The sequence below is a fragment of the Lepeophtheirus salmonis genome, chromosome 12 (genome assembly GCF_016086655.4).
Source record: "Lepeophtheirus salmonis chromosome 12, UVic_Lsal_1.4, whole genome shotgun sequence".
NCBI lineage: Eukaryota > Metazoa > Arthropoda > Copepoda > Siphonostomatoida > Caligidae > Lepeophtheirus > Lepeophtheirus salmonis.
In genome coordinates, this window is record NC_052142.2 from 1,266,872 (window position 1) to 1,280,063 (window position 13,192).

Genomic DNA, 13,192 nt, shown 5'->3' on the forward strand with positions numbered 1-13,192 from the left:
TTAGATGAAACTGATTTCCATCCCCTAGCAATAGTGTTATGATTATCCCATTTACTTTTCGCAAGGCTCATTAGACTTATAGATTCATCTCCTATATCAAAATTTAAAAATATAGAGTGTAAATAAAGTGAGTACTTCTTTAAAAAATATTGAATTAGAAACCTTGTACGATTGTATTATATCCAAAATATTCATTTGGTATTTCCTTGACTAAAATTAAATACATTAGAATAACTAACATAACTTTAAATCTAATATAATTACCAGCCAAGAGATATGAAGGATCAGTCATTGTAGTTGAAATATGCCCTTCACAGTTTGAGACATTCATCAAGAGGAATTCCTCTACTGAGTTTTGAAATCTATTAAGCTTATTAAGATCTTCTTCTGTATCCTTACACAGGGTTTGAATTTTATTTTTTTGGCTCCTTGGGTGTAAGTTCATTGATTTTTTGGTCTCCTTGTGGTTGTATAAGATAATTGAGTGGAGGATTTTCATTTGACGTTAAATATTGTTGAGGTAAATATTGTAGTGGAAGCACGGGAGGTGTTGATTTTGAAAAACGATCTACCAAGTTTTTTACGGAATATTTTTCATAATTTAACTCTAAATTTTGATGAGGCGGGATTTTTTTTTCGTCCATATCAGAACCTTATTTTGAAAAAAAAAATATTTATCTCAATTCATAATTAATTTAATTTACATAGATACAACCTTTTTCGTTAACGTTTGGTATAGCTACACACTCTATCAAATGATTTACTATGTTTTCATCAACTTGTTTGACAATAGTTGGCATTTTTTTGAAAATCTTCGGAGTTTGGACTATGCTTATTACACTTTAATTTGTTGCTTCCTCCCCCAATTATATGTTCTTGAACCGATCTTTTATGTTGATGTTCAACCTTTTCAATAATTTGTTCTGAAATTGTTTTAAGGTAATTTAAGAAGTCTACTTTGTTGATGAAATCGTAATTATCATTTTAATTACTTTATCTTACCCTTTTTCTCATTATATTCTTGGATTTCATTATTATATATCTTCCCATTTGTGATCGAAATGTCAATATCTTTTTCGGGAATTTGAAATAAAATAAAATTCACCTCATCTTTATTCATATTCCCTATTATCCCATCTGATACAAAAGAATTACTATCTATTTTCTCCACATATTCAACAAAGCAATCATATTCTACGACCTGTTGAAGTTTTTCTTGATCTTTAAACCATCTTTCGTACTCTTTTTTTTTTTTTTTCTCTAAATCATTAGTTTCCGTCTTCTTTGTTGTTGCAGCAGTCGAAACTGTATACAAATAGAATAAATGTATGTATACGTAAAAAATATTTTCTTGTCCATATGTAAAAAAATACTCAAAAATTGACATGGTAACCCTAACTATTAGAATACTATGTAGTGTTAGTTAAAAATAAAGTTATTAATAAATTGATCAATTTTTTTATTAATTTAGATTTTAATTATAATAATACTAGATGGGCTCCGTCGGCTAAGCCCTTATATTTGGCTTCGCCAATTTAAATAAGACCACATTTATCACTTGGACTGGTCTATACAGATTTTTTTATTTGGTCCGACCTAGACCAATTTTTCTATGAAAAATATCTTGATGAACTTTTTTAAATGACCGAATTAGTCAGGACCAACAAAAATCATACCGGTATGAAATTTCCAGACGGAATCCCAATACTGCTCGTCGGGTTCCGCTATTTACCCCTTCGGCGGTAGCCTTATACATTAGGGTATCCAAGACATATAACATAAAAAATATTTCTCAAAAATTTGAAATGCATAACCCTATTTTTTCTATTTTATCTCAGCTCCTCAAATATGAAAAAAATATATATCTAAGACAACGATAACAGGTGCCAACAAGACCTTAAAGTCAATTCGATAACTTGATCTTAGAATGGACTGAAAAATTTACATTCAAATTAAGATAACACCAAAAGTACTTATCCTACATGAATTTTAACTCGTTTGAATATTTGTATAAAGATGTATGTCTGTTGCTTAAAACTTTGGTATTTCTAATTTGAAGTATATCCAAGTAATTCAGTAAGATGTGATTCAACTTTCTCCGGTCTACCCTACACCACAATTAGTGATGATGTTGAGTTTATCTTTCAGAATTGATAAATAATACATTTTTTATTCATCATAATAGTAATACATTAGTTTTAGTATATTTTGAAGACAGTGAGGTTTTACATATAACATTTTAAATTTCAAATTAGAGAAATGTGACCTAGTTTAATTTTAACTTCAAAGGCAATTACAGACTAGGAGCTCCATGGTAAAATATAATCTGTTTACATTTTTTCTAATTTTGATCTAAACAAGTTAAAATTAATTTTACATGAAATAATAACCAGATAAATTATTAAGAAAGATTTTATTACTCCAAACTTAGTAGCTGCATTAGATAGGTGTATAGTCTTTATTCTTGAAGCAACTATTGATTCATTGTGGTTGAATATTCATGAATTTTCTATTAATAAGTCTTATATCCAAAGGATACGGAGTGATCGAAGAAAAGATCGAAGAACGCCATAAAATTTGATTTTAAATACAAAATATCAGATGTTGTAGCTTTAATTTGGGAGGGAAAATTATGCCTTCTTTAAATAACAGAAAGAAGAAAGTTTGCCGATTGTCTTTACCTATGGAAAGCAATCCTAGACTAGGAGCTCAAAAAAATGTGCAAGTTATCTGCTGTGATACCACAGCTTCAAATACTGGTCGTCTTAATGTTACCGTTATGCTGCTGGAGCAAAAATTTGAAAGAGAAATGTTTTTATTTACTTATTATCGTCATCTTCATGAATTGATTTTAAGGGTGTTCTCGAAGTGAAAATCAAAAATGTAACAACAAGTCCAAATATTTCTTTCTTTCAAAAATTAAAAGATTTTTTGGAAAAATATAGATCCCTTCAAAATAGACTCCTAACAATCATTAGTAGAAAGTAACCTATCACTTTCGGAAATTGAAGATTTATTAGAATATTATCGCAGTGAGCTATCAAAAAGAAATTTTTGGAGATGATTACATGGAACTCATAGATCAATGTATTATATTTTTAGGAGGAGACAATGATTAAAGAAAAGACCTCCCGGTTCCATGCACAAAGCTTGTTGGATGGACAGAGAAAATTATACTCTCTGAAAATATCCTTATTAAGTTACCAGCTTAAAATAAATAATGACAATAAAATCGCGTTATTAGATATATATTTATTTATTGTAACAATATACGTTAAGCCTTGCCTTCAATACCTTTTAGCAGTCAAAACACCATATAATCATTTATGCTTGTTAAAATCATTGAAAGCTTTCGAAAAAATGGACGAAACAATATCAAAAGGTACCTTATGAAACTTAGTCATCAATTATGGTATTTCACTAATGAAGCTGCTGCCCTTTCATTCTTTAATGATGATGTCGATCAAGAAGCTAAAGAAAAAATGGTCATAAATTTTAAGAATAAAAATATATCGGGACATGGGACAAGATATGTTACGTCGAATGAAGGATTTGTTGGTTCTTGGTTTGGTACGTAAATATTTTTAAATCTAGTGATAACTTTATTTATTGTTTTACTAACAACTCGTCTATCATTATAAGAAATTTAATTGTAGATAAAAAAATATGTTACTTCAATCGGTCAAAAAAATGGCACTGTTTTCCCGTTTCAAAATTGAAGATTATTTTATTTGTCAAACTCCATCTTTATGGGATAGTAATTCTGCTTGGATTGAAGCCTACAAAAATCTCAATCCTTAGAGCAGTTAATGTTATGGCAGAGATATACTTCGAAAGTTAACGAAGGACTAACATGATTTAATTACAGCACATGAGGAACAGAAGCAATTCATACTACGTGGCGTTCATGAACAATTAAATACTTAAAAGAAAATAAATCCAAAACATTAATTTATTGTGTTATTAAGTAAAAATAATCCGAATACTTGAAATAGAAAAATTATAAACACGTTTTTTTAAGGAATTGAGTTTTCATCGCTTAAAAATTAAACTCAAAACCATTCATAATATGGTTGCTTTTAATTGTACAGCCTTTTTGATGAAATAAAACAATCGTTTATGAAATATCACTGTTATTTTATTATCAAATTAATGGTTATTCACTTTTTATGAAAAACACGAACAAAACAAGAACAACTTAATTTTATGAAAAACCCAAAGATATTTTCCGATGAAAAAAACATCTTGTTTGAACAAACAGAGTTATAAAATAAATGTTGTATGTACCATTAGAAGCTGTGAAGTAAATAAATTTTTGAAGTAAACATAAAAGGACTTTGAAGACGACCTATGGGCTAAAAAATCCTGCCTTTCTACATGTTATACCCTATTAAAAAGAAGCAAACTAAAAAAAGATATAGTTACATCAATCTTTGTACACAAAAACACTCCTTAATCTTGCAAAAAGTTGAAATACGAATTGGGCATCTTCTGAATCAAGACGCAGTAAATAATTGAAACTATTAAATGAACAAATAAACTCGTTTCACTCCCCCAATATACTCAACAGTTTGTCAGAGATCCACTGAAAGTTATTTTTAGAGCAAGAGCTTAGTTTTTATCCTTATCAAAATCATAAGTTGCTTCCAGTGTCAAAGTTTGTGTGTATTGTGAGTTCAAATAAAGTTAATATTGTTGATACAATTCATAACTCATATTTGGGTAGGAAGACTATAATGTGGAACTAAAAGAGATGCTTACAAAAATTTAAAAAATTGATTTCTTTCTAATGCTTCGTATACCAATGAGTTAAAATTTGCAAATTTTGCTCTTTTCATCATCAATAAGGATAGAGGAAGAGTCATAAATACAATGGACCTCGTTTATAAGTACTATACGTGCAGTAAAGTTATGTTATGATTTTTAAGCTGATAAATTTCAGCGTCTAATTTCATAGTTAGAAGCTATGACCGTTCTGTTAATGTGCGAGAAAATAGGAAAGGCAAGAGACATGTTAATCCTGGGCAAATGGAAGAGTGAATAAACTGTCAAATACATCTTAAATTCATTGTATATATCTAAATCCAAAAATTATTGTATTTTATATAATGATTGTATCAATAATATTGTAGCAAGTAAATGTGCATTTTATTTCTGTGTTGAGGCTGAAATTTCCTTTATACTACTCAAAAAAAATTATTTGAGGTCCCTTAAAAAACTATAGTATATTTTTTATTAAAACTGGAATCTTGAATGTATTATTATTGGTTTATATAATGCTCATAAATTATTTTCTACATTATACATGTTGTCTAATAAAGTTTAATACTTGTTCTAATTACATAATCTCCATGTACAGGGTGCGGTTTTACAATTAAGAATTTTCGAGACCAGGACATAAACCTTTTTATATCTTAAATTAGTAGAGATATTTACAAATCCATTTATATACAAACGTAGGGACCCCCCATAAACCTAATAATTCAATCCAACCACACTCAGCCTCAACCATGGCCTCCAACATCTTGAACGCCTTGATCAGGTGATTTTTATTGAAATTGTTCACAGCTTCAATAATGGAGGCTCTCAGAGAAGCCAAATTGTTGTGAGCACGCTTGTTTGACTCCCTCTCTAAGACTCCCCACACAAATAGTCACGGTGGGAGAGGACAACTTGAGAAAGTCGATGATCTCTTTAGCCGCACGGCCTGCACGGAGGGTGACAATGATCGCTGTACTACGGTGGTAATCGGAGGACATTTTCAACGCTTTGAAAACAGAACTTATAAAAAAATGTCTGTTAAAGCTGATAAACTGGGTTTTGAAGCTGTACAACTAAGGGTTCCCAAGAAAACCTGGTTTAAAAAAATTCTTAATTGTAAAACCGTACCCTGTATATCAACTTCACTTTTTTCCTTTTTCTTGTCTACAAATCATGCTAAATATCAAAGATTTACATATTAATGGTTTCCCTCTTCATGATATCCTAGATTCAATATACGTTATCCCTTTGTCCTTTGTACAATAATTAGTTTTTCTTTTGTTTTATTTTTTTTCCTAAAAAAACTTTAAGACAAGGGGAATAAATCAAGAATAATGGAAAAAATCAATATATTTGCAAAACATAAAACTTGCGCTCCAGAGCCTAGGATTCTAGTATGATCAGAATTAAATTAGTCTTTGGTACGTAACCCATAATTCTGGAAACTTTAATCGTATTTCTAAATTCTGTATTTGCCTTGGTTTTGGCCAAATTTGACATCCATTAGTCAAGCTCTTTCAGTTCAATAATAAAAAGTTTACATAAGCTGAAGTTTTTTGATTTTGATGGGAAAGATATTTATCTAATACTTGCTGAATAGGATTAAGAATTAATCTATTTGTGAAATGTTTAAATATTTTTTTAAAGCTTGGTAGCCTCTCAAAGACAGTAAAGAATAAAATTTGATTGGAAGAGTTAGTGTTGTCAGAATTTCTTGAGGTACAGTAATTAACATAATAAAATGGCAATATATATAAATCATATTTGTGTCAATTCATCAAAAATTTACGATCAAATTTTTCTTTCATCTCTTTTTAATAATATTTAATATAACAAATCGCAAATTATTGGGAAACTCAAAAAGGAAATTTCCGATCTGTAACTCAATCGAACCATGAGCCCTAAGCTCCTTTTCATGATGGATTTGATCAAAAATTGTCTTAATTACTTAATCTTCAAATAGTTGTAATTATAAGAATTAAATAAGCCATTTTAAGATAAAGAAATTGCAACTCATATGATCTGCAATTACAAGTTACAACTTATACAAAATTGCAACTTGTCCAAACATCAATATAATCAAATATAAGCTCTAAATTTAGTGAAATATGAACGTATATTTAAGGGTGATAATTTTGGTAAGAATAGAAAAGCGTGCGAGCAGAAGAGAAGAAATACTTATGGCATCATTGATTAAATAATAAACATCTTCTTCTATCAATCAAGAACGTCATCATTCCCGCCTTTATTATTCAATATTAATATAATATTCGATGGTGATAGTCGATAGAGAACTGAATAAATGCATAAAATAACGTCGCATTCTGTCTGGATTTCTGAAAATGGAGGCCCAGGAATTTGGGAATTACTTACCAGATGAGAAACAGATGGTTTGTCGAAATAAATGTTCCTTTGGTCTCCTATCTAGAATTACACGCCACTCATTATTCTCATCTCATATCAAGAGAATAGATATTCATCTAAAAAATCAAGTTAATGATGAATACATCAAGTCAGACTTTAACTCTGATCTCACAAAGATGCTTATTGCATGTAATATAACCTTATCCATTGCTAATCATCTATGTTCAAAAAATTTATGGAGAAACACACGGGTAAACCTATCCCTTCCCGAGGAGCCATCATTAAATTAATGGAGGATGTTGGTACTGATGTCATTTATAGAAATACATATAAAAATGTTTTGAGTCGCCCACACCAAATGACGATCAAGTTATCAGTAAAAAGTATAAAATATTTACTAATTTCGAAATGAAACTCTGAATTTTGTACTATCTAACAGTAAGTATTCAATCTTTTTTTAAATCTAACCCTAAAATATGATTCTATTTTAGCTAAACATATCAAGAATTATGATACACAACTCATTAAATAGTAAAAACAACTGCTTAAATGGTCACAACAACGGGGGTAGTAGCTTTGGATGGTTCGCAACTAGTTTGTCTGATATTATTTTGTTCGCTTAAAGACTTGGGTATGATCATTAGGTTTTCCAATATTACATAGTCAATAAATATTACTTTTTTATCACTTAAGGCTTAGCTATGGTTGATAGGCTCCAAGAAATGGTGTTCAGAAAACTCATAAAAGGCAAAAACAACTGCTTAAATGGTCACAACAACGGGGATAGTTGCATTGGGTGTAGCATTATAATTACCAATTGTGTATATATGTTGTTATATAAGCATAAATAGCAGAGAAAAAAATCTTTTTTGATGCTCTTAATAAGGAGTAATATCGCCGGACATTACTACATAATTAGTTTTTGCTCTAAATCTTTACGATGTCATGTTAAAAAACTACAATAAGTCAAGAATGGTTGCCTGAATTGTCTTATCAGTTAAATTTGACTGCATGGATTAACTTTTTTTTTTTAGATAAATATGAAATAAATGAAAGTGGGATTCTAAAAGCTGTTCTTACTAAGATTGGAAGAAGATATGGATTGAAATCTAACTTTATTTTATGATTTACTTTATTATTAATAATTATTAAAATCTCATCGGTAGAAATATATCTATCCTATGCACAATTGTATATGCAACTTGCACATAAGGAAAAAATGTGATGGTCTTTTTGATTAAACTCCACGACTGGCTTGTATTTTGCAACCTCAAGTTATGACATATTGAACTGAATTCCGATGTTAGAACAAGAAGATAATATTTGGATCAATCTATTATTTCAATATTCTGTATTTATAATTTATTGTTATTATTAGTTATATGATTCTAATTGTTGAAATTTTGTATATTTAACTTAAATGTATGATGGTTTATTTTTTAGTATGTAGATTGTATTTAATTTAAGCCTTCTATTTTAAATTTGGAACTTCAAATATATTTCGAAATACTCTTATTTTGTCGTTTTATTAGTTATTTTTCTGAGAATATGGTTCACAATAAATTACTATTTCATGGAGTGTGACGTTTCCAAATCTACTGTAACGGATAAAAATCGTCTAAGTCAATTATACGTAGTATATCTTTATTAAACATTTTGCTAATAAATACTTTCGTTACAACCTCAAAAATCATAATAAAGCAGGCAACTGATAAATACTGATGTGATAATCACATCAGTATTTTAAACAATAATACCATATGTCTTTCTCCCCCCTGTCTCCTCGCACGCGTTTTTCTCTACAATATTATCAACTATACGTATATTAGCAGCGACTTTTGGATGGTATTTCAAAACCGTAACACCTTTCAATATTTTTATTGGTTAATTATAAATTCATAAGTTAAACATTTTATTAAGTAAGTATTATGTATATAGAGTAGATGAGTGAAATCAAAAAATAATTAGTTTTTCAGACGACCATTTGAGTTTCCTACGCCAGAAATTGTTAAAATTCGCTATATAATGCTGACCGATCCGAAATCTAATACATCGTGGAAAATTATTGAAATATAACTTGGGTAAAAGAAAGCTACATTTAAATGGATGGGGTGTTTGCTCACAATCGACCACAAATGCAATCATGTGACAACTTTGAAGGAGTGCTTGGCTTTATTCAATTGCAATAAAGAGTATCTTTTGCCCCGCTTTGTAACCGTAGAAGAAACATGGATTCACTACAACATATGAGAGACCAAACAGTAGTAAAAAAAGGGTTTCTCGCAGCAAAAAATAAATAAAAATGTACAATTTGGTTTTGTCAGCTAATTAGATCATGGCGATCGTTTTTTGAAATTAACGCGGTATCTTCCACATTAACTACCTTCAAAAGTGAATAATAATCAATGGAAAGTCTTATGCAAACTAATTGGACCTATTCAATAACAATTTGAACAAAATGACCATATTTGTGAAAGAAATTTTTTTTTTTACAGTACGACAATGCAAAGGTACTCTGACGAAATTTTATGAATTGTGATACAAATGGCTCCCTCATCCACCCCATTCTCCAGATTTAGTCTCAATTAATTCTTCCCTTTTTCTTAACTTAAAGAAATGGCTCGATGGAAAGAGATTTTACTCCATTGATGAAATTATCTCACAAACAAATTCTTATTTTGAGAACCTCAACAATTCTAATTTTTTTTGTAGGGATAAATAAATTAGAGAAACGTTATAAAAAAGTATTTATAGCTCAAAGGAGACTATGCATAGAAATAAAATCATCTTTTGTCAAAAAAAAACTGTGTTTCATTCTAAAAGTAAAGGACTTATTGGCTCACCCTCGTAAAAAAACGAAAGCTTCAAATTGTAGTGCAATCCCGACAATTTGAAGAATGTTTTTAGGGAAAGCATCTTATGTGTCATTACGTTTCATTTCATCATCTGTGAGTAACTCTGAGATAAATGAACACAAATCTCACTCTGTATCTTGTAAGGACATATGTAGAATTTACCCTGATGTCGATCCTCAATTCTACTGAGCCCAACAAGGAGTTACACTTATAGCTCTGCTAAATAATTACGGTTACTCATCTTGTTTGATTCGCTAGCTATTACTTTATTCTTAAATGTTATCATGCAGTTACTGGCGTGATCACCCGAAAAATCACAATCCCTGTATGCTCAGTAAAAATAATATAATTAAATACCAAAAGTAATATCTAATGCTGGAGAAATCTGAAGACAATATAGCATATCAATTGTATAACAACCTACAATTAAACAATTCTGAAATTCTAAATTCTACGAAACAATTCCTTGTTGTTTTGATTTAAGAATATATCTAAACATTATGGTCGAATAGACTTACTGAAGTAGCAAGATCAAGATATAATAATCCCATATTAATATTTAAATAAATGGCTTCTGGTGTCCTGTAATCGATCCCAGAAATATTAATTTGGAAACAATATAGGATTTGTACTCTGTTAATACTTTAGTCCTTGGGTTGACTTAATTTCTAGAAACATTTCTAAAAATTTCAAATTTTTCTAGACTCCATTTCAAAAAATTTGAAAACAATCTTTCGCCCATCATCAAAAATATCTTTAAAGAACAACGGATAAACTAAGGGCCCTTTACCAGAATCAGCTCATACAGCTTTAAAAAAATAAAAAACAATTATATTTGTTCCTCTTATTTTAGTATTTCCGAACAAACACAAGAAACCCATAGAATGGAACATCATCACTTTATCTAAGGAACAATGGAAAATTATATGTACTTGGTTTTGTCCCTAAATCCCGATCAAAAACACAGAACAAAACTACAGAGCTAGAAAGATTGAGCAGGCAGTAGCTTTGTTAGTTATGGAACATTTTTCATAACAAGTTGTATATTCAAAATGTCGTCGAGACAAAAGATGATATGTGAATTATTCTGAAACAATTAATCAAAACAAGAAACTGCCATCCAAATCTCAGATACTTCCTTTATACATTTTTTCCAAAAAATAAGTTGCTGTTTTGACTTGTTGAAATGAAACAACTTATCACTCTACATACTCTCACAAAATGCCAATTATTATCTATTAGGTAAAAAAATCGTACCCTTTACTCAGACAAAAAAAGACTGAGCAGGTTCAAAGATATAAGTTCTACATTCTTTTTGTAAGGAAGAATCTCCAAAATTCAACATTTTGTACTAAGGACAACTGCTGTTATCTACCATGTCTATCTTCACAATAGCTGGGACATAAGCTAGTGAAAATGACCGAAACTTTTAAGCAGATATATTTTTTATGACAGCCAGGAACATCCAGGGTTTCAACGACAAATCTTGGTTAAGATCAACTGAGAAACTAAAAGAAGAGACAAAAAAAATTATTGTAAACATTCTCAAAAATATTATTGATTGAGGAGAATTTACAGGGATAGCCTTTGCTATTATGATAATTATTTCTCTAACCTTTTCATTAATTACCGCTAATTGTGATATACTCTTTAAAGTTTTTTATTAGTGCTCAAATAGATCTGCCAAAGTACTCTCAAAGTGTCTCATTGGTATCTGGTTTCTCATTATCGTTAAAAGAAGGCCATGATTTTAATTTTAACACTACCTTAACTAGAACATCGCCCAATGATGCTGCAACTTGTAACATCAAATCTAACTGAGTTTAAAACGTGTGTTGTCAACTAATTTTGAGTTTAACTACTCATCCCCTATTATTGATTATAACACTTTTTAATTTTGTTTCTATTCATGTTTTGCGTAATTTAATATGAAATAATAACATGTATTGAGCGATTGATTCCTTGATATAAAAAAATCAGTAGGTCTACTTTTCTCATTATCAATTGAGGTATAATAATAGAAATTAATTAATTAAAAATAAATTTGTCAGAAAAATAATACCCTATTGTTATCTTTGATTGACAAGGAAAGACGTACAAATACTTATAAATATATAATTTTTTGAAAAAAGTAATCTAAAATCATTTGATAAATAAATAATTCATTCTTAATCAAAAAAAAATATTTTTTCCTTTGAAATCCTTGATATTATTCAAATTTTAATATCTCACCATCTATTGAAACGTGACCATTATTTTTCAAATCACTGTTCATAATTGTTTTGTCGGTATCATACTCTCTTGTGTTCCTCATTATATCTAAAATAAAAATTTAAAAAATCCGGTCAATTACTAATAATCCTGTAATTTACTAATAAATGGTTCTATATTACTATTTTAAATTTACTTGAAATTGAATTGTTGAGCTGCTTTGTAGTGAATTTAGACCAAGACTCTGGAATACTTGATGCCCAAACATTAATTCCTTGTTTATTATGGACAGTCCAGTTATTTACCTGAAGTAGATTATTTGAGGGAAGATTGCTTGAGTTATTTTCTTGTGATAAGTCATGTTTGGACCTTATAAGAAAGATTTTATTTAAATTTATGATTTGATGATAATTTGTGTGTAACAAATAATCAAATTGTTTATGTACATGTATAATTCAATGACTTTTTTTTCATAGATTCTAGAAAAAAAAAATCTTGCAAGATCACAGCAAGAATTACTACACTGTCGACCTTCAATTATATTTTGGGTACAAAAAGGACTTACACTTACCATCCGATCAATTATCATTCATCAGCAAATGTATTTACAGTGTTGCTAATTTAGTCGATTTTAGTCAGTTTCTAGTGACATTCCTAATATAAATAAAAAGTTATAGGTTGGATTTTGGATGTGAAAATACTTGCTACATTGATTACTAAAGTAATGAATTTTAAGAATTAATTTGCTTTTGAATTTTTTGTAGTTGACATTCTGAACTTTTTTTTTAAATTTCCAAAGCTGTTATGATTATTATATTATCCTGAAAGGAGTAGAGTAAAACTTTGGATTTATTTGGTACTTATATGTCAAAGTTCTTGTAGAATTGAAGATCGACATAAGAGTAATTACTGCTTATCTTCTTACTAGATACGGAGTTGAATTTTTGTTTATTACCTTCCTGCCACTTTCATTGCTGCTTATGGCTAATACAACAAAAGTT

At 29.3% G+C, this 13,192-nt stretch overlaps 1 protein-coding gene and 1 long non-coding RNA gene across 18 annotated transcripts in view; one reads left to right on the forward strand and one right to left on the reverse strand.

Annotated features, from left to right (window-relative positions):
- The window catches only part of LOC139906797 (uncharacterized), an 87,934-nt gene that overhangs the window by 21,765 nt on the left and 52,977 nt on the right, over positions 1 to 13,192 (forward strand). Inside the window, exons 2-4 of one of the 3 annotated variants that reach the window (XR_011782743.1) lie at positions 1 to 7,563; positions 7,617 to 7,756; positions 7,819 to 8,640. The exon at positions 1 to 7,563 is cut by the window's left edge and continues 20,401 nt beyond it. This is a non-coding gene — a long non-coding RNA (uncharacterized lncRNA). Of the gene's footprint in view, positions 7,757 to 7,818; positions 8,641 to 13,192 lie in introns of those variants that run through there. The other 2 variants (XR_011782742.1, XR_011782741.1) reach the window with 2 other exon arrangements.
- LOC121126809 (uncharacterized) overlaps positions 1 to 13,192 on the reverse strand; it is a 40,922-nt gene that overhangs the window by 431 nt on the left and 27,299 nt on the right. For 14 of the 15 annotated variants that reach the window (XM_040722152.2, XM_071892173.1, XM_071892182.1 and 11 more), the window contains 7 exons: positions 12,388 to 12,560; positions 12,213 to 12,299; positions 1,003 to 1,305; positions 716 to 923; positions 265 to 652; positions 163 to 210; positions 1 to 91 (listed from right to left, as the gene is read on the reverse strand). The exon at positions 1 to 91 is cut by the window's left edge and continues 431 nt beyond it. In XM_040722152.2, coding sequence (XP_040578086.1) covers positions 775 to 923; positions 1,003 to 1,305; positions 12,213 to 12,299; positions 12,388 to 12,560 — 712 coding nt within the window. In that variant the 3' untranslated portion in view covers positions 1 to 91; positions 163 to 210; positions 265 to 652; positions 716 to 774. Of the gene's footprint in view, positions 92 to 162; positions 211 to 264; positions 653 to 715; positions 924 to 1,002; positions 1,306 to 12,212; positions 12,300 to 12,373; positions 12,561 to 13,192 lie in introns of all 15 variants that reach the window. The other variant, XM_040722154.2, reaches the window with a different exon arrangement.